The sequence below is a fragment of the Stegostoma tigrinum genome, chromosome 1 (genome assembly GCF_030684315.1).
Source record: "Stegostoma tigrinum isolate sSteTig4 chromosome 1, sSteTig4.hap1, whole genome shotgun sequence".
Lineage (NCBI taxonomy): Eukaryota > Metazoa > Chordata > Chondrichthyes > Orectolobiformes > Stegostomatidae > Stegostoma > Stegostoma tigrinum.
In genome coordinates, this window is record NC_081354.1 from 70,513,033 (window position 1) to 70,538,250 (window position 25,218).

At 39.8% G+C, this 25,218-nt stretch overlaps 1 protein-coding gene across 3 annotated transcripts in view; it reads left to right on the forward strand.

Annotated features, from left to right (window-relative positions):
* fras1 (Fraser extracellular matrix complex subunit 1) overlaps window positions 1–25,218 on the forward strand; it is a 446,760-nt gene that overhangs the window by 152,420 nt on the left and 269,122 nt on the right. For all 3 annotated transcript variants that reach the window (XM_059646148.1, XM_059646150.1, XM_059646159.1), the window contains exons 3-4: window positions 15,610–15,717; window positions 17,745–17,837. In XM_059646148.1, coding sequence (XP_059502131.1) covers window positions 15,610–15,717; window positions 17,745–17,837 — 201 coding nt within the window. The remainder of the gene's footprint in view (window positions 1–15,609; window positions 15,718–17,744; window positions 17,838–25,218) is intronic.

Consider the following 25,218-nt stretch of genomic DNA (forward strand, 5'->3'; position numbering starts at 1 on the left):
AGTGTCACACCATGTTATCACTTATTCCCACTTGCTGTTTCCTATCCATTGACTAATTTTCTATCCATGCCACCATACCATCTCTTACATGGGCTCTTATGATGTAACCTTTTGTAAATTACGTTGCTACCTTGTGAGTTACCAGGCTGCCTTCTGGAAATGCAAACAGAACACAGCTACTGGTCCTGTCTATCCATTCTGCATGAAGCTGTAGACTGATTTCACGGTGAGGCCCCAACACTGCATTTACAACCATAGCTAATTATGGCAATTTGATCACCAAATGACACTGTCACCTGCACTGATAAGATATCAGCTGTAAAGCTTAGTGAAAAATTATTAGGTTTGTTTGTGGCTGTTCCAAAAACAATCTGGTGGATTAATGTTGGGGTCATTGCAAAAAGCAGAACAGCAATATAATACAAATTAGAGTTTTGGACAGTCTAAATCCAGTATTTAACAGATGTGATCCAATAAGAATGGAAAGGCCGGATGGTGATTAGCTTAAGAAATTAACATTAAGGTATGTTGTGAAGGTAGAATAGAGAAAATTTGAGTCAGCAATCATCTGTATTAAGTCTGATCTTGGCTCAAGCTGCTGAGTATAACGGATCCTGAAAATTAATGTCCAAACTCTGCATAGCTACTCAGATGTCTGACCGCCAGTCAGATTGACAAAAACAAAGTGGTGTTGTCTAGCCCGTCCTGAACAAAATTTGAGTATTTGTGTTGAGCACCCATTTTATACTTTGCCAAAATTTATTTCCATTAAAATTTCCGTCGATTGAGTGTTTAACTGAGCGGAGCCATTGGATTTCAAGTGAGAGTCTGTCCGCCCTTCCTCCATGAATAGGCAAGGTTATTTATCTGATACTAAACTGAAATCTCTCAAACAGGCCTGATCGCATCTGCGTAGAGAGGTTAACCGTGTTAAAGTATTTCGTTTGAGATGTCTCATCAAAACCAGAGCTTCAAGCAGGACTCGGAGAATTTGGAGACCTATGCACCTGTTCTCAATACCTCAAATTCCATTGATCTTGGTTATAAACTTATTTTTATTTTATTATTTCTTGGGATACGGGTATTACTGGCTGGGCCAGCAATTATCGCTTATCTATAATTACTTTTTTGAGAGTGTAATCGTGAGCTGCCTCTTGAACCATTGCAATGCTTGCAATGTGGGTTTGCTGCGTGCTATGGGGAAACTTTCAAATAGTATTCTCATCCCCCTGCTGTCCTTGTCTTGCTAATATTACAACATGGAGACAGCCAGCTGAATCAAATCAGCCTTCCTGTCTCTGTATTCACAGCACAGTAAAATCGGAATACTCAATGATCCTCAAAATAAACCACAATGGTTCCTAACTAGACCAGTACCAGACTCCCTAAATAATAGATACTATACATCAGCTGTATAACTCCAACAAAAAACTTTTTCCCACTTTTAAATATTTTCTGTCATTTTTTCAAGTTTTTCAGCTTACTCCTTTGGCCTTTTCGGGCACTTTTCCAACAGTTTCTTAACAATAACGGTAACCTCAACGGAGCAAAAATAAACAACAAGGTAATCTAATTAATGTCGAAGATTTAAACTCAATAAACTTTATTCTCAGCCTCATTCCCACAAAACGTAGAGTGACAAACAAACAGGGGATATTTTTTTAAAGAAGGAAAATAATCAACACAGGCAAGATTACTTAAGTGGTTTCCACAGTGCATTTCTTCACAGATACATGGGATTGGGTCTTGATTGATTGATGTTTTCAGAAAATCAATGCCACTTTTCCAAGTTTACTCTGAGAAGGATTCAATAATACTTGTATCTTAGTTTCTGTTCTCTGACATTCTAATGGCTGATGATGGGATTAGGCGGGAAGCTTTCAAATCTTCATTCTGTAGCATCAACAGCTAAATGTCTTCTTTCAGAAACTCGCAGTTCACAACAGTTCAGAAACTAGTGTTTCTCCTTCTGTTAGAACGTCATATTCTCTCCCAGACTGGCTGGTAGCAATTCTCAGGTTCTCACTGCGTTAATGGCCAAGCAGCTGTGACCTGGTGAAGCATAAGGCCTCTCTGGAGACAGAGCATCTATAGATCATTTGTAAACAAGAAACAACCTGCAATTGACTCTAAGGCCTGAGTTCATGAACAAATAACAGCTTGTTAGTTCTCTTTTTTGAATACAAGGTGTTTCTCATTGTACAAAGATCGCTTTTCAGCTCTCAGCTCCTAGTTCACAGCTCCAAAACAAAAATAATAAAAAAACAGTAATCAAAAATCAGCAAGCGTTCTAACATCAGCTGGCAGAGGTCATGGGTTTGGAAGATGTTGTCATAGGTACATTCATGAGTTACTACAGTGCATCCCATACATGCTGCTGCTATTGTGTGTTCATTCGTGGATTTGTGTCAATCAAGCACGTTGTCTTAGCCTATGCTTTGAACTTCATGAGTGTTGTGAGAAATGTATTCATCCAAGCAAATCTCTAGAATAGAGACCAGGAAGGTAACTCACCACCACCCTCTCAAGGGCAACTAGGAATGGTCAATAAATGCTGGCCAGCCAGCGAGGCCCACATCCCATAAATGAATAGAAAAAAAAAATTGTGTGAGCCAAGAGGTAATTTACTCACTAATCTTTGACTTGCTATTGAAGCCACAGTATCTGTATGGTTGACCCAGTTCAGTTTTGAGAAACTACTAAATTGCATTCACAAGTTTCCAAAAGTGTGGTGCCCAGAACTGTATACAGTACTCCAGCTGAGGTCTAACCAGTGTCTTATACACGTTCAACATCGCCTCTCTGCTCTTGTAACTCAATGGTCCTATTAATAAAGTTAACTGTGTTTCACTTTTTAAAAAATTCTCTCAAGGGATGAGGGCGTGGCCAGCTGGCCAGTACTTTTTATTACCTGTTCCCAGTTGCACTTAAGACTTACTTCTCTCTCCATCTATCGTGCCAGTTTCAATGTGTGCCTATACTACTCCTGCGCCCCCTCCCACGCTTAAAATTGTATCTCCTATTTTAAGTTATCTTTCCATGTTCTTCCTACCAAAGTGAATCCCTTCTCACTTCTTTGCAGTGAAACTCAGCTGCCACCTCCACCCTTCCCTCCCCATATCTCTCGTCTACCTCCATCCTGCCCACCCAAACCTGTCCCCAGCTTGTCTATCTCCTTCTGGAGTTCTACTGGCAATGGTTTACTTCTAATGACAGGAGAGGCAGGGAGAGGCCCTAAATCAATCATTAAAGTAACTCAGTTTGGCTCTTGGTGAAGGGGTATCTGCCAACCTTAGCAAAATGTCAGGTAGGATTGGAGCACACCATATCCCCTTAGACCTTAAAATTCCAGGCCTTTTATATTGTCTCAATTAGAGAGTGGTTTAAATCTCATTTAGCTTGGGATTTTGTCACAATGGTTAGGAAAATGTACAATTGAGCAATATAACATTTTCTTCTGCTCTTTTTCACCATATCTTTTGTTCTCAGAGCATTTTGGTTACTATGGAAACCTCTTTACTCCATCACTTACAGGTTTCCAATTCCATGGTCTAATTGCATTGTGGACTGGCTGCTGGAATATAGTGCAGTTTTACAAGGGCAACAGAACTTCTAGCGTTGAAACACTACTTAGGTACTGCAAGGGGGTTGGTTAGCTCAGTTTCTTGGATGGCTCGGGTGTAGTCTAGTAGAATGACAACAGCACAGATTCAGTTGCTGTTAAGGTAAACTTGGGACTTGCCTTCCTACCCTGCCTCTTCAATGTGGGAGGCAATGACAATCTACCACTTAGAAAAACTGTTAAGAAAATGGCTCAAAAGAAGTAGCAATGTCAATCAACTTACTTTTTGCATAAAGTACACAGGAATAAGTGAATGCACAATAAATCTATATTCTATCAACGATTTTAATGACATTCCGGTTAATTTCTAATTTTGTATCTCAAACCTTTTTTGTCCCAGAGTCATCGCACCAGTCTCTTGAAGCCATTTACATTGTCATCTTAAATTTCCTCTTTTCTGCAAATTGGCTTGTTATACTTCGAATGAAAAAAATCCACCAGAATTATGGTTGCACCTGAAATTTTTTAAAACCATTCGTTGTCATGTATTTGAACATTGACAGAAGGTAAACAACTTGCACTGTCCAGCTTCCCAATTGTCTTCCCAATTTTGAAGACTTGAATTGAAACATCTCACAGCTCTGTATTTGTAAAATAAAACAAGACCAACATCCCTAACATTTCTTCCTCATTAAAAGGATGGCTCCGGTGGCACAGTGGCTCAGTGGTTAGCACTACGGCCTCACAGCGCCAGGGACCTGGGTTCGATTCCACCCTTAGGCAACTGTCTGTGTAGAGTTTGCACATTCTCCCTGTGTCTGCTTGGGTTTCCACCGGGTGCTCTGGTTTCCTCCCACAGTCCAAAGGTGTGCGGGGTAAGTGGATTGGCCATGCTAAATTACCTGTACTGTTCAGGGATGTTTAGGATAGGTGGGTTAGATATGGAAAATACAGGGGAATGGGTCTGGGTGGGATGTTCTTCGGATGGTCGGTGTGGACTTGCTGGGCCAAATGGCCTGTTTCCATGCTGTAGGGATTGTATGATAAAACTGCTGAGTTCCAGAATAATTTTTGTGGCTTGGCTCTGTAACTTGACCAAGTTAGAAATGTCCATCATGGGATTTGGCAACCAGAATTACTCAAGATATGATTTCGCTCACTGTCCAATTTTCATTAAAGAATTGACTTTTGACATGACTCAGTTGAACTTTATAGCTTGGTACTTCAATGTATCAGACCATAAATGTGATATACCAATGACTGGTATAAAAAAAGTGAACCCTAATGATGTGAAAGTGTTCTCATGACGTGAAGTTTTGTGGTCATAGGATATACTGTGTTTTATCTTTAATTAACCTGCAAACATGTTTTTTAGTGATCGAAGATGTTGGAAATGAAAAACCAGTAGATGCTTGGGTTTGTGCCTTGTAATATTTGAGGACCACGAAGGGCACTGTCCATAATTAATGATTGATTATGTGTCTTACCAATTAAAAATTGTGTGCTATAAGATATGCAATTCAGAATTTTAATTCACATAAAAAATGATTTGTGAAGAGAAAACAATATCTTTGCCAGCCACTGACTAGGAATGAGCTAGCCAAGAAACAAAATAAACATTGTTGTTAGAGAGTCATATTGGAGAGATCCCAGCCTCCTGTATAGTCAATAACCATATAGACCTTCTATGAAGCCACTTTTTATTTGAAGATGGTGGGGATGCAGAAGTAAAACATGTAACAAATAATGCAAGATCACATTGTCCTTTAGAAATTTTCTCCAGCTGAGAAGTCACTCTTACAAAGTGCCCTGGTGCTAAGCCAAGTTTAAACCAAATAAATTTTTAGAGTGTAATGTTTCAGGAAAGAGAGCATTTAATTTAGTATATACAAAATAACATGTTACCATTTGTTATATCAGAGAAAAAAAGGTTCAAATGTTACTATATAACTCAGCAGATGTTAATTTGCATCTTAATTTGTTCTGTCCAAGTTGCATGTAAATTCTGAAGTAGTAATATAGTAAACAAATTGGTTCAGATACAGTTGAAAGAATCCAGTTGCTAATTGCTGTTTATTTTCAAAATTAGAATTTCGCAGTCTAACTTGGAATTAAATTTTATTGATAAGTGGATAGCATATTAGCCAGCCAATCTTATATCAATGCTTTAATAAAGTAGAGAGTACCTATTACCCACACTCTGTGCCTTCACAATCATGCAATGTAATGATGATGACAACTTTTATGTTCTCCCGTTCACCAAATCCATCTATTCGCTAACTTTTCTCAATTTTAGTGCTGTCAGCCTTTCCCTGCATTTTGTGTACCCTGCTAATACTTCCTAATATTTTCTCCTTGTTCCCTGCTAAATCAGTTTTATACCGTCCCCAACACTACCAGCAAACTTCTCCTCAGTTCCTACTCCATTCAGATGCAACCCATCTGCTTGTACAGGCTTGCATATCCCCCATAGCTAGTCTCAGTGTCCCAGGAATATGAATCTCTCTCTTCTGTGCACAATCTTTCCAACCACACATTCACCTGTCTTGCTGAGCTGTTTCTGCAGTCACATGAATCTTACATTAGGATAACCTGGAGATTGTTACTTTAATAATTTGCTTGCAAATTTGCTCCCAACCTTCCTAAACTCTGATTGCAGGAACACAGCCCCTTTGCTAATCATGTTGTTAGTGCTGATGTGTGGATCATGACCACTGGCTGCTCGCCATCTGTCAGAAGAATGTCCTTTAGCTGTTTTGAGACAACTGTGACGCTAGCACCAAGGAGGCAAATAGACTATCCTGGAATTATGTTGACGGTGCAGAATTGCCTTTCTGTTCCAAAATCTAAAGAATCCCCTATCAGTACTTCCTCACTTCTTCTTCCTCTTCCTGTATATCTGGGCCACCAGTGATGCCGTGGTTTATCTCTTGCTGCCCTCCTTCAATGATCTATCACCACCAGCAGGATCCACTGTGGAAAACCAGTCAGTAACAAGGACCTCAAGTGACTCTTGTCATACCTGTCTTTAACTTTGATTGTGTCCCCAGAACCTGACGTGCCTGCTTGCCTTGAACTTATGATGTGACCCACTCTCTGAAAGTGCTGCCCATTTAGTTTTCAAACTCTCAGATGTACCTCCGTGACTCCAGACACAACTTTGAGTTCTAAAACTAGGAGCTCAAGCTTGTAAAGCCCATGACAATACCTGCACATGGGCTTGTCTCAGTCATGAGATGTGACCACATACCATAATTTAGACATTTAATTCAATTATTGCAATTTTAGTTACTTTTAACTTTTAACCATACTGTTGCATTGTTAACTAAAAAGTGGAGATTAGTAGAACTTCTTTGTTCTTACTCACATTTCAGCTCCCTCTCCAGTGCCAATAAATTCTTTCTTTCCCTGTGCTAGTTTTGAAATTCATGTTTTTCAAACTTCCTGAAGTTGAAACACACTGCCTAAAAGCAGCTGTTCAACAATCAGTCAACTCATGACATTTCTATGACATCACTCAGACATTTTTCTCTTCTCCTCATGCTGTTTTATTTAGTGTGTGCTTCCTCCTGCCCTCCCCCCCTCCCCCTATCTCCCACCTCCCCCGTCTCCCCACTACCCCATCACCCCCCTGCCATTTTCCCCCTTCCCCATCTCCCCCCACTCCCCCTCTTCCTCTGTCTTCCCCCTTTCTCCTTTCTCCCTCACTGTATCTGCCTCTCTCTTTTGGTATCTCTCAGCATACTTTTACGTGCTGGGGGCTGTTTCCCAATCCTCCCCCTCCTATCCCACTCTTTTTGAATTGTAAGTTAGAATGTGTCATTTAAAAAAGACAGTGGATATAAAACAGGCCAATTAACCGTGCACTAGTTGCCAGCAAATGTTTTAATCTGTTATCAATGAAGACTTGATAGTACTAGCAGAAAATAACAGTTAAATGGAAAATTAAGAGTCACCCTTATTTTAAGAAATATAAACCCTGTTTGACAAATTTAATACAGTTTTCAGATGTTACGATTTGTTCTGGGGATTGGGGGCGGGGTGTAGCCAAGCCCCTCTGATAATTAAATTAAAACACAAGCCCTGATCTGTTATGACAGAAATAGGGTTCCCCTCGAAGAATTACCCCCTGAAACACTCAGAGAAGTTCATCTTTCCCCTCGTAATCTGTTAAAAGAACTGTTAAAAGAAAGAAAGTCCCTGAATCTACTTCACAAGTCACCAGAAACAATTTATTTATTTAACCCAACAATGAACAAATTAACAGAGTTACAAGAAACTAATAATTCCCCCTTATACTACTATCTACTTCCTAACTGGTCTAACTTCTACTGGAATACAGTTCAAACAACCACAAGTCCCACTTAATAAACCCAATTAATAAACAAACATGAATTATAACTAATCTTTCCAACTTTGCACAGACTGTCTTCTGGAATACTCTTGTCTTCACTGCTCTCTTCACAAACACCTTTCTTCCACTAATTCTGCTGTCAGGAATGTTTTATCTCTGTAATTTCTTCATTGAGAACTTTGAGCTAAAATACTGTGGTACCTTTGATTAATTAGATGGGCTTTCTCTGAAAGCTGAATGGTGCTAACTCTGGCACGTGGCGATGACTGTCTTTACTTCACCTTATATACCCCTAATGACATATTCAATTTCTTATAATATTGATTTCAGGTTGTCATCACCATCAAATTTAAATTTAGTTGGGCCTTCTGTATCTATGAGCTTGGTTTAAATTAATTGGCCAAATTCAAACTGTTTGTCTTGGGGAAAAAAGTGCTGCTTGACTGTTCTATTCAAAATCATTTTTTTGTGGACGCTGTGTGCACCTGCATTTATAAACTTCCGAGCACAGACAAAGCACAAGCTCTTGAGGGCCCAAGGCACTCTATTCCCCACACGCATTTTTGCCAACAAACTCTAACTTCCTGCCTTCCAATTCATGAATACTGTACTCAACTTTGTAGCAAATTATTAGATAAAGCAGAACTAATAGATATGGTATACTTGGCTTTCAAATGCTTAAAATAAAAATATTTAGAATAGAAGTACTTGGCGCTGTGGTAATATATCAGCATGGATAGAGGATTTGTTAATGGATGGGAAGCAGGATGTCAGGATAAAGAGGGCATTTTCAACTTCTGAGCCTCTACCTCGTAAACTGACATAATGATCAGTGTTGGTGACTCAACTATTTACCAGCAATGTATACAAGGAGACAAATTACAATATCCTAAGTTTACTGTCAATAACAAGGAAAATAGGAATGCAAAGTGTGGAGCTTGAGGAACAAAGTAGGCCAGGCACCATCAGAGGAGCAGGAAAGTTGACATTTTGGGTTGGGACCCTTCAGAAAGAAGGGTTCTCCCCTCCGAAACGTTAACTTTTCTGCACCTCTGATGCTGCCTGGCCTGCTGTGTTCCTCCAGCTCCACACGATGTTATTCCCAACTCCAGCAACTGTAGTTCTTGCTATCTCACATTGGAACGCAAGCTGTGACGAGAAGGCAAGGAGGCTGCAAAGAGACATGGATGGGTGACGTGAGTAGGTCACAATGTTGCAGACGTAATGTAAGATGGAAATGAAAGTTTATTCCATAAGAACATAAGACGTTGGAGCAGAATTAGGCCATTCGGCCTATTCAGTCTGCTCTGCCATTCAATCATGGCTGATCTGCTTCTTAAGCCCTATTCTCCTGCTTTCTCTCAATAATCCTTGATCCCCCAAACCAATCAAGAAACTATCTCTGTCTTAAATACACTCAATGACTTGGCCTCCACAGATTAACCACTCTCTGGCTGAAGAAATTCCTTCTCATCTTCAGTCTAAAGGGTCATTCCTTCACTGTACAGTTGTGCCATTGGATCCTGGTCTCTCCAGCTTGTGGAAACTTCCTCTACACATCCACACTGAACAGACCTCTTAGTATTCTTTCAGTCAGATCACCACATTCCTTCTAAACTCCATTGATTACAGACCCTCAACCACAACACATGTGACAAGCCCTTCATCCCTGCCATCGTTCTTGTAAGCCTCCTGTGGACTCTATCGAATGTCACGACATCCTTCTTTAGAAAAAGGGCCCAAAACTGCTCACAATATCCCAAATATGGCCTGATCAGTGCCTCATCTACCCTCAGCAGTAAATCTCTGCGCTTATATTCTACTGCTGTTATATTCAACTGCTGTTGAAATAAATGCTGATATTGCATTTTCCTTCCATACTGTCACCTGAACTTGCATGTTAACCTTAAGAGAATCCGGATCGAAGACTCCAAGTAGCTTTGTGCTCCAGATTTCCGAAACCTTTCCCATTTACAAAATAGTCTACTCCTCCTGTTCTTCCCATCAAAGTGCATAACTTGACACTTTCTCAGATTGTATCACATCTGCAACTTCTTTGCCCACTTTTCTAGCCTGTCCAAGTCTTCCTGCAGCCTCCATGTTTCCTCAACATGACCTGCTCCTCCACTTATCTCTGCATTTAGCAATAATGCCCTCAGTTCCCTTGTCCAGATCATTAATGTAAAACGTGGATAGTTGTGGTCCTGGTACAGACCTCAGCAGAACTCCATTAGTCACCGGATGCCATCCTGAAAAAGACCTCTTTAGCCCCATTCTCTGCCTGCTGCTGGTCAAACAATCCTTAATCAATGCCAGTACCTTGTCCCTAACACAAACGCAACAAAGTGTGGAGCTGGATGAACACAGCAGGCCAAGCAGCATCTTAGGAGCACAAAAGCTGACGTTTCGGGCCTAGACCCTTCATCAGAAAAGGGGGATGGGGAGAGGATTCTGAAATAAATGGGGAGGGAGGGAGAGGCGGACTGAAGATAGATAGAGGAGAAGATAGGTGGGGAGGTAGGGAGGGGATAGGTCAGTCCGAGGAGGACGGACAGGTCAAGGGGGCAGAATGAGGTTAGTAGGTAGGAAATGGAGGTGTGGCTTGAGGTGGGAGGAGAGGAAAGATGAGAGGAAGAACAGGTTAGGCAGGCTGGAACGAGCTGGGCTGGTTTTGGGATGCAGTAGGGGGAGGTGAGATTTTGAAGCTGGTGAAATCTACATTGATACCATTGGGTTGCAGGGTTCCCAAGCGGAATATGAGTTGTTGTTCCTGCAACCTACGGGTGGCATCGGAAAAAAGCTTTTTCTGATGAAGGGTCTAGGCCCGAAATGTCAGCTTTTGTGCTCCTAATATGCTGCTTGGCCTGCTGTGTTCATCCAACTCCACACTTTGTTATCTTGGATTTTCCAGCATCTGTAGTTCCCATTATCCCTAACACAAAGGGTTGTTTTCTGATTTAGGAACTTCCAGAAAGTTAATAATGTGGTCTGATATAATATATTTAACGCTAAGCAAGACAGATTTTTAATCTCTAAGGGAATCAAGATTTTGGAGAATGGCTGTGAAAGTGCACAAGTTCAGCAATGATTATGTTGAAGATCATCACAGGTTTGAGGGACTGTATGTTCTTTTAAAAAGTAACATACATTACTTTTCTGAATTTCTTGGAACCTCTAAGTGCCATAATTATTAAACCTTTGTGATAATTTGATAATGGATCAATGGTGTAAAGCATTATATCAATTTGCTCTTACTTGGACAGTTGCTGACAGTGCAAAAGTTTACATTACACGTTACTAAAATACATCCAGATTAAAATTCAATTCATTCACCTGGTTTCTTTGTTCAGCTGAAAGTTTGGTGCCACTTGTTCGGTTAATGACACCTTCGCAAATCAGTGATGGCAGTTCTACCTTGCAGTGACTGTGAAAGGTCAATGTAATCTATAGGTCTACTTTCCAGGTGGCTGCCTGTTACTTTCGATAGTTGGAAATAAGACCGCAATTCTGGCATTTAAAAACAAAGCATTTGTCTATTCACCTCTGAGGATTTTATGAATGTATGAATGAATTTTCGGTGCAAATGATGCATACATGGATGAGAATTATTTATATTCATTATGGGTTTTTTGTTAAATTGTGAAATTTAGTTTATTATGAAAAGGAACAATGAAGCTAAAATCCCGTGTCATGTGCAATATGAGCTGTATGGATTGACGCACTTGATATCCCCTTCATTTTGCAGCAATTAAATTTTACCTGCAATGAATCTGCTATAAATACACAAGTAGCAATGAGTTTGAAAAGTATGCTTTGCTGTTTGGCACAAGTTTTTAACTGGTTAATAGTTTGCATTATATGCTGGAAGTGTTAACTACTCATAGTATATATTGGAAAATGGTGGATCTCTCACTTGCTCAGCTTCAATATATGCAGCACACTAGCAGGGCTGCACTCTATCGACATGTACTGGGAAGTATGATGGTTTTTAAAAAAGCCATACGTGTAATTAGCTGGAGCAAAATGCTGAATTCCATCCAGGAGCTGGATTTCCCTCTTTCTTATTTTCTGTGGAAGCAGTTTCGAGCTGTTCAGTTTCATTGCACTTTGTTTGGCAGCAATCCTAAATTAAGGTGCAGATTAGAAAAACAAATATATTTTCCCTCCAGGGTCATTTAGAAAAGAACCATCCAGAGGGGGGAGTTGCTGTAGGGGTAATTCATACAACTGAAGACGCCTACAGCCCAGAAGATGGTCATTAACTCCATCATGTTTATGCTAGCTCGATGAAAACACAGTCATACTTAGTAGAGAACAGCCATTCCAGATCTCCACTCTTTTTGACCATTAACTATCTATGTTCTTCCTTTTCTTTGTACTTGTTCATAGTCTTTTGAGATTTATTTATGGAATTGTCTCCCACTAACTTTTCAGTTACCGTTTGGATCCTGAGAACTCTGAGTGAAAACATTCTTTTCAAAACCCTGTCGGTGTTTTGACTGTTAGTTGAAGCACTTGCCATCTCATTACCAATCCAATCCCAGAGGGAACAGCCTCTCTCTATCTGTTTGATCAAAATAATCCTTCCATTCATTCATCTCGTGACCTTTACTGATTTGAGCAAAACAATTGTAAACTTCCTCATCTCACTATAACTGAAGTATCTCACAGAATCAAAGAATAGAATCATAGAATCTCTTCAATGTAGAAGCAGCCCATTTAGCCCATCGAGTCCATACCGACCTTCTGAAGAGCATCTCACCCAGACCCAGCCCCTACCCTGTCCCTGTAACCCTGCATTTCCTGAGGCTAATTCACCTAACCTGCACATTCCTGGATACTCTGGGAAATTTAGCATCATGGTAAGCCTTCTCTGGATCCACTATAAGGCTTTTACACCTTTTCTGAAATGTGGTACCCAGAATTGCCTATAATATTCCAGCTGAAGCCAACCAGTAAGTTGTGAAATTTTAACATATCTCTATTTTTGAGCCCAACAAACACAATATTTGTGAACTACCTTTGCAGCTTGCCCTGCAAACGTTTTGTTCATGGACACACAGATCGCTGTGTTCACCTAAACTTAGCATTGAGCTCCATCTGCCATGTTTCAGTCATTTTAGAAAACCATCTGTCATCCTGTAGTCTACAACAATTTTTATGGCTATCTTTTATGTTGTCAACTTCTATATCATGTTAAAATGTGCTTCCTGCATTTAAGCCTCTGTCTTTTACAGAAATTGAAAGGAGGCAAACTGAGTCTAGGGTAATAGCATTGCTAACCACCAAGTCTGAAAGCATCCATCCACCTGTGCCATCTGCTTCCTCTTGCTCAACCAATACTGTACTCAGTTAGTCATGATCCATGCAGAGGCTGTGAACTTTTAAAAAGAGGTTCCAGCTTATCGTGAATTGGTGAAAGGATCATACAAGATTTCATGTTTTATGACTTTGACTGCAACACACAAGTCAATTAAAATAATATTCCTAACAATCTAGTTGCTCCCATTCCTGAACTTAAGTCAAATAGATTGAGTCCCAGAATGATCTCATATACACTTCTAATTTTGAATAATAATATCACCTTAATTGATACTGCCACATCCTCAATTTCCTTCTCTATCATTCCTGAATATTGGTAACTAGAAATATTAAAAACATTTTCTTCCTTCTTCCATTTCTCCTTTAATGCGCTCGTATCATAATCTCAATTTGCCACCAATCTCATTAGTTATGCTACAAACATTAACATGTATGCAGATTAATCTTTTGTGTTATATTTCTTATTTTCCTCCATCTGGTCCCAGAATTGTACTTTATATTTCTAATTCCCTATTGTTTATGTCTCTCTGTCCTTTGATCTCATTGCTGCTCCATTTTGTTATTTTCCGGCTCCCTCCAGAATTAATGTATTGAAATTAGAATCAACAAAATTAAAATTTATGTGCTGAGAAAAAGATTTAATTTCTGTATTGTTAACTGAACCTGAATATATAACGTGGACTTCATGAATTTAACAGTCTTCCTTTACCATGGAATTTGTTCGTACCTTTGGATTGTATGCCTTTAATGTCCACGTTATGCCAAACAAAATAAGACATCAAATGTATTCCACAATGTCATGTCTGTTTTACATCGCTAACTGTATTTTTTTCTCAACTGTCATAAATGATGTTTCAGGAAAAAGAGAGCATTGCATGGGCAGGAATGTCACAGGGTAGGCCTAGATATATAAAAGGTGACAGAACATTAGTAAATATTTCCTAGCCCTTATTATTTTCTTTGAAGTCATTATGAATAAAAACTGGGAGGTATGTAAAAGGGGAAATCTGTTCCAGATTTTCACGATCTTCAATATAAAGTTTTTCTCTGAGCTGCCCGCTTAAACTCCTCCTTTTGAGCTTCGTCTTAAGTTATTTGTCATGCTGAGGATGTTAGCCTTGGGTTTCTATGGATATTTTCTCATCAATCTGTTCATAAAGGTTGTGGCACATCTCTGGAGCAGGTGGGACCTGAGCCCCAACCTCCTGGTCCAGAGGGTGGGACATTGCCACAGCACCACAAGAGCCTGACCTCGGGGTTCTACGTGTTGGAGGGCATTGTGAATACCTGAGAAAATTGCTTCCATATTATGATTAGTCCAGGACTTTGCAGAAGCTCCGTTCAAGTCCGCTGCTGTAGTTGAGATGAGAGATCAATGCAAAGCTTGGAGAAGTTATACACATAATGATTTCCCTAGAGTTTCTGTTCTTACATTGATGGATGTTTTAGTGAACCCAATGTGTATGGTGCCAAGTGTTAGAATGGTAATTTTGTTTGCACTTCTTTTTTATAGTCCTTCCTGTGACAATATTAACCAGCAATGCACACAGTACTCCTGAAGGTGCACTGTTGTACAAGTTCACTATCTTTATGATAGTTTTCTGTACACTTCAAAATTGTATTTCTATTATTTACAGTTACCACTATTTGCTGGGGAGTCAGTTGCTTTGAGCAGTCTACCCCTCAAATATGTTTGTTGTGTTCTATCTTGTGGATTAACACACTTTAGTTTATAGTTTGAACACTCATTTGCCATCCCTAGATTCTTCAATGCGCACTTAGTGACACCAAATTTAATTAGCTGTGCAATTTCCCATTCTGTTACCTCAGTTTGTCCCTGATCAATCTAACACTGATTATTTGCAATTCTCCCAACCTTCTGTCTGTCTCCCCAAATGGCTGCTCATATTTTGCTTCTCATTTCTTCCTAGTAGATAATTGTCCCTTCTCTCCTACTTCACTTCCACATGATCTGTCATTGTTTCTCTTGCTTTTTTCTTTTAACCCTTGCTCTCTCCAGTGCATTTTTCCTATCACTCTTTTTATTTCCCCTCCAACTCACCTTGTGCTGCACCAATTCCTCTGAGTTCTTGAATTGACCGTAACTATTGCCTACTTGAGTGGGAATTCCTGCCTGTAACCTGCAGGGGCTGAAATCATTTTAACCCACAGTTGCAGAAATGGCATGGCAGAATAGTTTAAACCACTTTCTCAACATGTAACCTGGAACCTGAGCCAGATTAGTTGATGTACAGAGTATTATGAAGTTGATGTAATCTAAATCCAAAAAATAGTCAAAACTACAGAATTCAAACCAGGAAAATTAACATCTTGAACATGACATCTTTTCTGCTTTTTTTAATCTCTCTAGAATAATACTGTTTGGAAGCCAGACTCTTGCCAAGAGTGCAGCTGTCACAGTGATATTGTCCTGTGCAAGTTTACCCAGTGTCGGAACCCTCAATGTGATTTTCAGAAGGTAATTCTGTTTATGTATCGTTTTAACTTTGATATAGTTAATGTATGATGATAACCCAGTATGAGGAGGTTAGTGGTTGATGATTTGCAGATTGATACGAATATGCGTTACATTATTAAAAATATGCTATTTGTGTTTCAGTTCCCATTATTCATGTCTTTGAGACCTGAAAGTCTGCTTTCTAAGGGAAATGGAGAATGAGCCATTAATCTCCATTTCTAACAGGTTATCTGTTTGTGGCAGTGTCACTCTGTCAGTATAACTTTGGGTGCCTGTGGTATTTTATATGGATCTAATGCCTTTACTGGAAGAATTGAATGTAAAATGTGGCACTGGTGAGCTGACTGGAACATCAGCTGAATTACTAGCTTAGAGATTTAACATTTTGGATCCCATGTAAACTACTGTTTCACTCCTAAGATAATCTACAGGTTAGTGTCTTTCTGGTATCCAAAAGCCGTGATGATACGCAGGAGGGAGCTAAAAAACGTGCCCTTATGGGAAAGCCACCAACATCCTCCCCACTCCATTCACCCCCCACACCAGTTAAGTATCACTTACTCTCACAGCTGCATGTTTATAGCAAACGGGACTTTGACTTGCCTGAGGCTTTTTTGCTAATCAATAGATTTATGTCATCTCGAAAAATAACTGGCAGTCTGACTTCAACTTGAAGCTGGAAAACAATAAAAGTCCAGACTGGAATTTTGCCAGCTATGATTATTATCCCCAGACAAATTGTTGTGGCAATGGCAGGCGTCACAAAATTCTTTTTCCATTTTTACTTAATGTGACTGGGATCAGGTTGGCCAGGTGGATCTCGTTGAGTATGAGCTCCCTATTGATCCAGGGTAACAATGACAATCAGGGAGTCCTGGCTGACAGGTATAAACAGGAGCGTCTTCTCACTCTATGGACTAGCTCTGAGCTAGCTGGGTCCGTATACTGTGCTCTTGTAATTAAGAGTGACTTGGTGACAGGATACCGACCTCTGTGCAGTTATTTCAAAACTGATTGTTGGACTTGACTAAATTAAATGCAGTGTTTATGCCAAGCTATGAAATCACCAGCATGCCATTCCCTGTAAATGAAATAAGAATCCATGCTGGTGAGAAACAAACATTTATTCAACAGTGCAAAGCTGCCAGACAAGTGAACTGAAATCATGCCTTGAGGCGAAACAGGAAATAATACAACACCACTCATACTGACACACATGAAAATTTATAGAATTGAGGTATTCGTGTGTGGTGTTTGAATAAGGAATGTTGTCCAGTATACCATTTAAGGTTCTTGAAAATACCTTTATAAGAAGAGGCTGCTTGTGCTCTTTCCATTTTATATCACACCATCACAGAATAATAGAATAGGCACCCGAGTTTGATTCCAGCCTTGGGTGACTGTCTGTGTGGAGTTTGCAGGTTTTCCACCATCTGCGTGGGTTTCTTCTGGGTGGTCTGGTTTCCTCCACAGTCCAAAGATGTCGGCAGTTAGATGGATTGGTCATATTAAATTGCACTATAGAGCTCAGGACTGTGCAGGCTGAGTGGGTTAAGAATGGTAAACGCGGGGCGTCAGGGATATGAGGGGAAGAGGGCGAGATGTTCTTTGGAGGATCTGCGCAGGCTTGATGGGCCAAATGGTTTCTGTCTACCCTGCAAGGATTGTGTGATTTTATTGTAAGTACGTCAAAATACTTTCATTTCAGACAACGATCATCTCAGTGGGATTAATATGTCATTTCAACATTTGTGATGTGTGTACGTGGTCAGCATTTTGATTCAGTGAAATCTTTAGTAACAATATTTGAAAGTACTTTGCGACATTACCATGCTACTCCACATCCTTTGCTTATTAGGAATTGCAAGTTTATCTAGAATGTGTGACATAAATTACTTCTTTGCACCACTTTTAAAAACTGTTGCTAAACTATTAAACAAGTGTTGTCTTTTAATTGTAATAGGGAATCCAGGAGTAATATTCTGCTATTAAACTTTATGCACGTGCTTTGTTCTTTCTTTTGTCAGGGTGAAGTTTTCAAAATAAGTCCGAACAATTGCTGCCCTGAGTGTACTCTGCAGACCCAAAACTTCTGTGAATACAAAGGACGAGTTCATGCGGTAAGCATTCTTGCGTTCTGAGATGTGTTCGTGGTAAAAATAAATAACAGTTTAAGTAGAAGCAACATTTAAAATGTGTATTGCACTTGCATTCTATTAGTGTGCATTTAAGAGGGGAAAAAAAAATCTTGCTGTTTGTGATAACCATTCATAGACTTGTGCCATGTCTGGAAGACAATTTACCTTATTGGCTTTCATATTAAAACAAAATCTTAAATTAGAGTCAGAGTTATAGAGGGCGAAACAGACCATTCGGTCCAAATCGTTGATGTTGACCAGCTATCTTATTTACTCCCATTTGCCAGCATTTGGCCCATATCCCTCTAAACCCTTCCTAATCATGTACCCATCTTGACACCTTTTGAATGTTGTAATTGTACTCGCCTCCACCACTTCCTCTGGCAGCTCATTCCATTACACACACAACCTTTGAATGAAATACCTGCCCCTTGAGTCCCTTTTATATCTTTTCCCTCTCACTTTAAATCTGTGCCCTCTGGTTTTTGACTCCTCTACTCCAAGGAAAAGACCTTGGCTATTTGCCCTATCCATGCCCCTCATGACTTTATAAACCCCTATAAGGTCACCCCTAAACGTCTGATATTCCAGGGAAAATAGCCCTAGCCTATTCGCCCTCTCCCTGTACCTCAAACCCTCCAACACTTGTAAATCTTTTCTGAAATTTTTCAAGTTTAACAACATCCTTCCATAGCAGGGAGACCAGAATTGCACACGGTGTTCAAAAATTGGCATAACCAATGTCCTGTACAGTGGCAACATGACCTCCTAACTCCTATACTCAATGTACTCATCAATAAAGGCAAATTTACCAGATACCACCTTCACTATCCTGTCCACCTGCGACTCCAACTTAAGGGAAGTATGAACCTGTACCTCAAGGCCTCTCTGCTCGCAACACTCCCCAGGACCCTACCATTAAGTGTGTAAGTCCTACCCTGATTTGCCTTACCAAAATGCAGCACCTCATATTTATCTAAATTAAACTGCATCTGCTATTCCTCGACCCATCTGATCAAGACCGTTTTGTACTCTGAGATAATCTTCACAGCCCACTACACCACCAATTTCGGTGTAATCTACAAACTTACTAATGATACCTTCTGTATTCGCATTCAAGTTATTTGCATAAATGACACAAAGCAGGGGATCCAGCACCGATCCTTGCGGTACTCCACAGACCTCCAGTCTGAAAATCAACCCTCCTCCATCACTGTCTATCTCCTATCTTCAAGCCAATTTTGTATCCAAATAGCTAGGTCTCCTTGAATTCCATGTGATTTAATCTTGCTAACCAGTCTACCATGTTGACTTCTTAAGACTCAGTTCATAATTGTAAATAAAATCTTCAAATCAGCCAGGCACTCTTTTCACATTTCTCAATAGTAATAGTTATGCATTCAAACAGAGAATTTTAGACTTAAGGCATGGAGAGTTGTCAGGTTAGCAAAATTTATTGCATGTTTAGATTTAGACAGTCCTGTACTAATCCTAATGGAGCATAAAAGATGGAAGGCTAATTTGCTAAGCATTGAAATGATTAGATCTGGAGCTGACCAAAGTGCGGATGAAGCTTTCAGTCGTGGCTCCGCTTTGGCAGAGACAAATCCAGGAAATATTCAAGAGATAGAGTCGTACTTTATTTGGTAGCGACAATGTGGTCAGTGTTCAGCTGAGGATTGAATAATTTGTCGAGTTTGCAATCATTCTCGTGGCTGAGGAAGGAGATGGAATTGATGGTGAGGCAATGGAGTTTGTGGTGGATCCAAAAGTTGCTGAAAATTATGACTTCTGTAGGATTGACAGATTGTTAGGTCAGCGGTTCACATAAAGTGGTCAAGAGAGTTTGCGGGGCAGTTGACACTTCCTGTCTGTTTGTGAATGATGTTACCAAAGAGCAGCATGAAGATTCTAATCTTCAATCTTTCAATTCCTTTTAGCATTTCTCTTTCCGTTTGTTAAAGATTAAAGAAATATTCCTAAGTATTTAGTATTTTTATCTCATTAAGATATCCCAAATGCATTGCCATCCATTAAATATTTTTGACCTGTCTTCACTGTTTTCACAAGAGACCACCAGCACCAATTAGATAATAATCAGAAAATCTGTATCTGTGATGTTGGTTGAGAAAGAAAAACTGGACTAGTCATAATAGAGAAGTTCCCTGCTCTTTTTTGAAATGGCATCAGGAATCTTTTACACCCACCAGTGAGGGCAGATGGGACCTTGCTTAGCATCCCATCAAAAAGGTTACTCCTCTGACAGTACACCATTGCCCATTGCAGCCCTGGAATGTAATGCTAATTGTGTGAACTCTTAGTATTCATACTGCATTTTGCAGCCTCATTTCTCTGGTGAACTCCTGAGGTGAGCTTTCTTCAAATGGAGCTACGACTTAATTTGAGTAATTAAAAATGTTATTCATTCCCTAAACTCATCAGAGCGTGTCAGCGTCAGCAATAGAACCACTGAATTGTTATGGTGCAGAAGCAAGTCCATCATGCCTGTGTCACCTTTCTGAGGATTTTAACTTTATGCCAGTTGCCAAATTATATTTTCCCTGTGGACCACCATGTTGTTTCTCTTTAAATAATCATCCAATGCCCTCTTGAATCCCTCAATTGAACCTGTCTCCACTATGCTTCCCAAAAATACATTCCAAACCTGGATGCTTCAATGTGTTAAAAAAAAATCCTTTTCTCATCTTACATTTGCTTCTTTTGCACAACACGTTAAACTGTGCCTTTTGGTTCCCAATCATTTTACCAGTAGGAGTAGTTTCTCCCAATTTTCACTGCTCAGGCACCTTAAGATTTTGAAATGTATGATCAGATCTCCCCTGACCCTCTTCCTCTCCAAGGAAAACAGTTCCTTATTTTCCCGTATATCTTCATAATGAAAGTGTCTCATCCTTGGAACCATTTTCTGAATCCTCTTGTGATCAGAGATAATGGGAACTGCAGATGCTGGAGAATCAAAGGTAACAAAGTGTTGAGCTGGATGACACAGCAGGCCAAGCAGCATCTTAGGAGCACAAAAGCTGACGTTTCAGGCCTAGACCCTTCATCAGATATTATCAACTGAATCTTCTTGTGACTTGTTTTAATGCATTCACATCATTCCTCAAGGGTGATACCACCTATCTGCCCACGTGCCAATGTCTTTTTGAAGTACCCTACTGTCCGCCTCTCCATTTACAAGATATTTTTACAAGTTTCACATTTTGTGTTAACTGCAAACATTGACATTTTCCATTGCACAGCAAAGTCTACGTTACTTATATATAGCAGAGAAACCAGAGGCCCTAATACCAGCGTATGAGGAATTACACTGCATATGTTCCTCTTGCTTGAATAATACCCATTCACAATTAATCTTTGGTTCATATCATTCAAACAATTTTGTGCAAGGGCATTACTATCTTTTTTCCTATGAGCTATAACTTCCCTCACAAATTTGTGTGGCATGCTGTAGAAGGCCTACTGGAAGGTCATGTACACCACGTTCACAACCTTGTCAGCCCTCACTGTTACCTTTTAAGAATATTCCACCAAGTCAGTCAGACACTATTTTCCTTTAATAAGTCTATGGTAACTCCTCACAATTAACCAAAATGTTTCCATGTGAGTATTAGTTCTATACTGAGTAATTGTTTCTAGAACTTTACCCACTGCCAAAGTTAAACTGACTGGTCTATAACAATTGGAACTTTTTTTATATAACCTTTTATCAACAGGGCATAACACTTCCAATTTCCCAGTCTCTGGTGCCTGCTCCTAATCTCATGAAGATTGAAAATTTATTGCCAGTGCCTTTACAATTTCCACTCTCATTTCCTTCAATATCACCTCATCCAGCCACAGGGATTTATTAACTTGATGTATTCTTACTTGAAATTGACATATGTTGATTTTACATTATCTGAAACTGTAGAATACAGAGCTCACTGTCCCCCAAATGTACCCCCACTGTCACTTCGTCTACTTTACCTCATCATTTCAAGACTGTGCCTTTTCAATTACGGAACTTGAAACAGACTTCTTAGGAAATTGTACTGAGTACACCCTACAGAGATGGTGGAAACATTGGTAATAATGTTACAAGGATCCTTAGATTCTGGAAAAGTAGTATATTAACATGGATTCAGGATTATATTAACATGGATAGAGAATTGACTGACTAATAGAAGACAGTGAGTTGGCAATAAAAGGAACAATTTCAGGATAACCGCTTGTAATTGTGGAAAGCCACAGGGATAAGTGCTAGGACCACATTATGTGAACATAAATTAATGATTTTGATGAGCAAAGTGAACATATTATCACCCAATTTTCAGGTAACATAATAGGTGGGAATGAGAGTGGTGAAGGTAACATGATTTACAGATGTATGTAGACATACGTCTTGGTAGATGCTGTGGGAAATATGATGTTATGCTACATAATAACAGGAAGAATAGAGGAGGTGAATATTCTTTAAATAGAGAAAGACTGCAGAAAGCCACAGCATAAAGAGATTTGGGGATTCTAGTGCATAAACCCCAAAAAGCCAGCAAACAAGTTCAGCAGTTAATAGGAAAGGCAGATGGAACATTGGCCATTAGTTCAAAGTGAATGGAGTATAAAAATGGGGATAATTTTCCAAAAGTACTCAACAAATAGTTAGACCATCTCTGGAATATTGTGAACAGTTTTGGTCCCCTTATCTGAGGAAGGAGATACTTTCTCTGGACTGTCTGCAATGCAAGTTTGTTAAGTTGAGCCTGAACACGGAAAGAGTTTATTATGACGAAACATTGAGTAGCTTGGCCTTTACTCATTGGCATTTAGAATGATGAAATGTGACCTTATTGACACACAGAATTCTTAGGCAGCTTGATGTGGTAGATGCTGAGAGATTGTTTCCCCTTGTGGGAGGCATAGGACATAATCTCAGTAAGTGCTCCCTTATTTAAGACTGAGATATGGAGAATTTCTTATGTCAAACAGTGGTGAATCTATAGAACTCTTAAGCGCAGAGGCCTTTCAAGGCTGAGTCATTAAGTATATTCAAGATGTCTTATCATCTTATAAACAAAGATGAGTAGAAAGGAGAAACTCAGAAATTAGCTTCCTCTCCTCTACCTATAAATATTTACTTTTCCTACAGCAGTTTAGAAATTTAGAAATTTTCTCAATTACTACAGGCAGTCTAATAGTTCAATTCTGGATTGTTCTTGAGGTTTTAAAAACAAAAAGGTCCACTCTGTTGAAAGATATTAATTTGAAATGTTGACTTTTGATTCTTTCTCCATAGATGTTGCCTGACTTGCTGATTATTTCCAGCCTCTTATTTTTATTTTCAATAAATAGCGAGCTTCATCTCATAAAATTAAAAAATCTGCAGATGCTGTAAGTCGGGGGTAAAATAACAGGAGTTGCCTAAAAAGCTCAGCAGGTGTGGCAGCATCTGTGAAGAAAAATCAGCGCTAACAATTCAGGTCCGGTGACCCTTTCTCAGAACCGATGGTAGCCCGTGAAAACATTGCAGAAAATTGGGAGGGGGATGTGCTCGGAAGTAAATGATAGGACAGAACCAAAAGAGAGGGAAGAGCAGTTGGATACATAAGGAGTTGATAACGATCTCGCAAGGAAGGAGAATAGTTGTTAAGGGAGACTGTTAGTGACGAACAATAGGTATTGTGTAATAGCAGGTTAATGGGATAACAAGGCATGGTGTGTGGGATAGGGGGCTAAGACATGGGAGAGTTTAGGCCCTAAAATTAACAAACACAATATTGAAGCGGGAGGGCTGCAGGGTCCCCAAGCAGAAAATGAGGTGTTGTTCTTCCAGAGACACAGATGTTGGCCAGGCAACAGGGTGGTGTGTTAAAGTGGCAGGCAACAGGTCACTGAGGGTCTTTTTTGCAAGGAGGACATAGATATTCTGCAAAGCGGTTACCCAGTTTACGCTTCACTACACTGTAGAGGAAACCACATTGTGAGCAGCAAATGTAGTAGACTAGATTCTGGGAAGTCCAGGTGAAGTATTGCTTCACCTGGAAGGTATGTTTGGGCCCTAGGATACTGGAGAGGGAGGAGGTAAATGGGCAGGTGTTACACTTTCATTGGTTGCAGGGGAAGGTGCTGTAAGGCTGTGGGGGGATGTTCAGGGTGAAGGAAGGGTGGACCAGGGTGTCCTGGAAGCAATGGTCCCTGTGGAAGGCGGCCTACGGAGGGGAGGGAAATGTGTGTCTGATTGTGGCATCTCATGGAGGTGGCAGAAATGGTGTCTGATGATCCTCTGGATGTGGATGCTGGTGGGATAGGAGGTAAACCCTATCGCTGTTGCTGGAGTGAAGAGGAGGAGTGATGGCAGAAGTGCGGGAGATGGGTCAGACCCGGCTGAGGACCCTGTCAACAATGGTGCTGGGAAATACTCAGTTGAGGGAGAAGGTGGACATTTCAGAGGGTCCCTTGTTGAAGTGCCCTCATCTGAGAATTTGTAACAGAGTATGCGCGTCATCTCATATTCGCTTGCAATAGCTCAATAAAAGGCAACCAGAAACCAAAGTGGAATGATAAACAAAAGAAACCATCATTAATAAAGTAAATAGAGTTAAATAAAAACTGAAACAACTGTGAAAGCTGTACATCAGGAACAAAAACAGAGGTTGCTGGAAAAACGCAGTCGGTCTGGCAGCATCTTTGAAGAAAAATCAGAATTAAAGTTTGGAGTCCAGCGACCCTTTCTGAGAACTCATGTCACCAGACCCACAACATTAACTCTAATTTTTCTTCGTAGCTGCTGACAGACCTGCCGAGCTTTTTCAGCAACTTGTCTGAAGTAAATCATGCTGATGGATGTATTGCAAGAAGTAAATTGTTACACGAATTATGCAATAATGTAACTCTTGCAATGTTACGACCTCATACAGATCTGACAGAGATTCAACTTACACAGTATTGCTTCACTTTTCAGTTTTGTCTTCATTTTGGAACAGGCAATTACCATTCTGTGCTGTCACTTTCATAACACAAAAGACTCGAGCATTGTAGGCATTTCACAGCTGCATTTACTGCCACGTTATAACTTCAGTAAATGTGTTCTATTTTGTGCTTCTGGGCAAGTATGTACAAATCGGTCTTTTGGATTCCATGTCTTGTAAAATTAGCTTTAAAAAATCAGACAACAATCGTAAAAACATTAGCAAAATGACAGTAGAGGAGCCTATTGTTGAAGTGTGGCTACTGTATTAGAAAAGCACAGAACTTCAATTGGAATTCAAAGTTAAATATCCAAATATCAGCAAGTGCTTTTTAAATTGATTGCTACCAGATATTTGTTGTTACTTCAAGGTGATGATGCTCCTTCCTTCTGTTT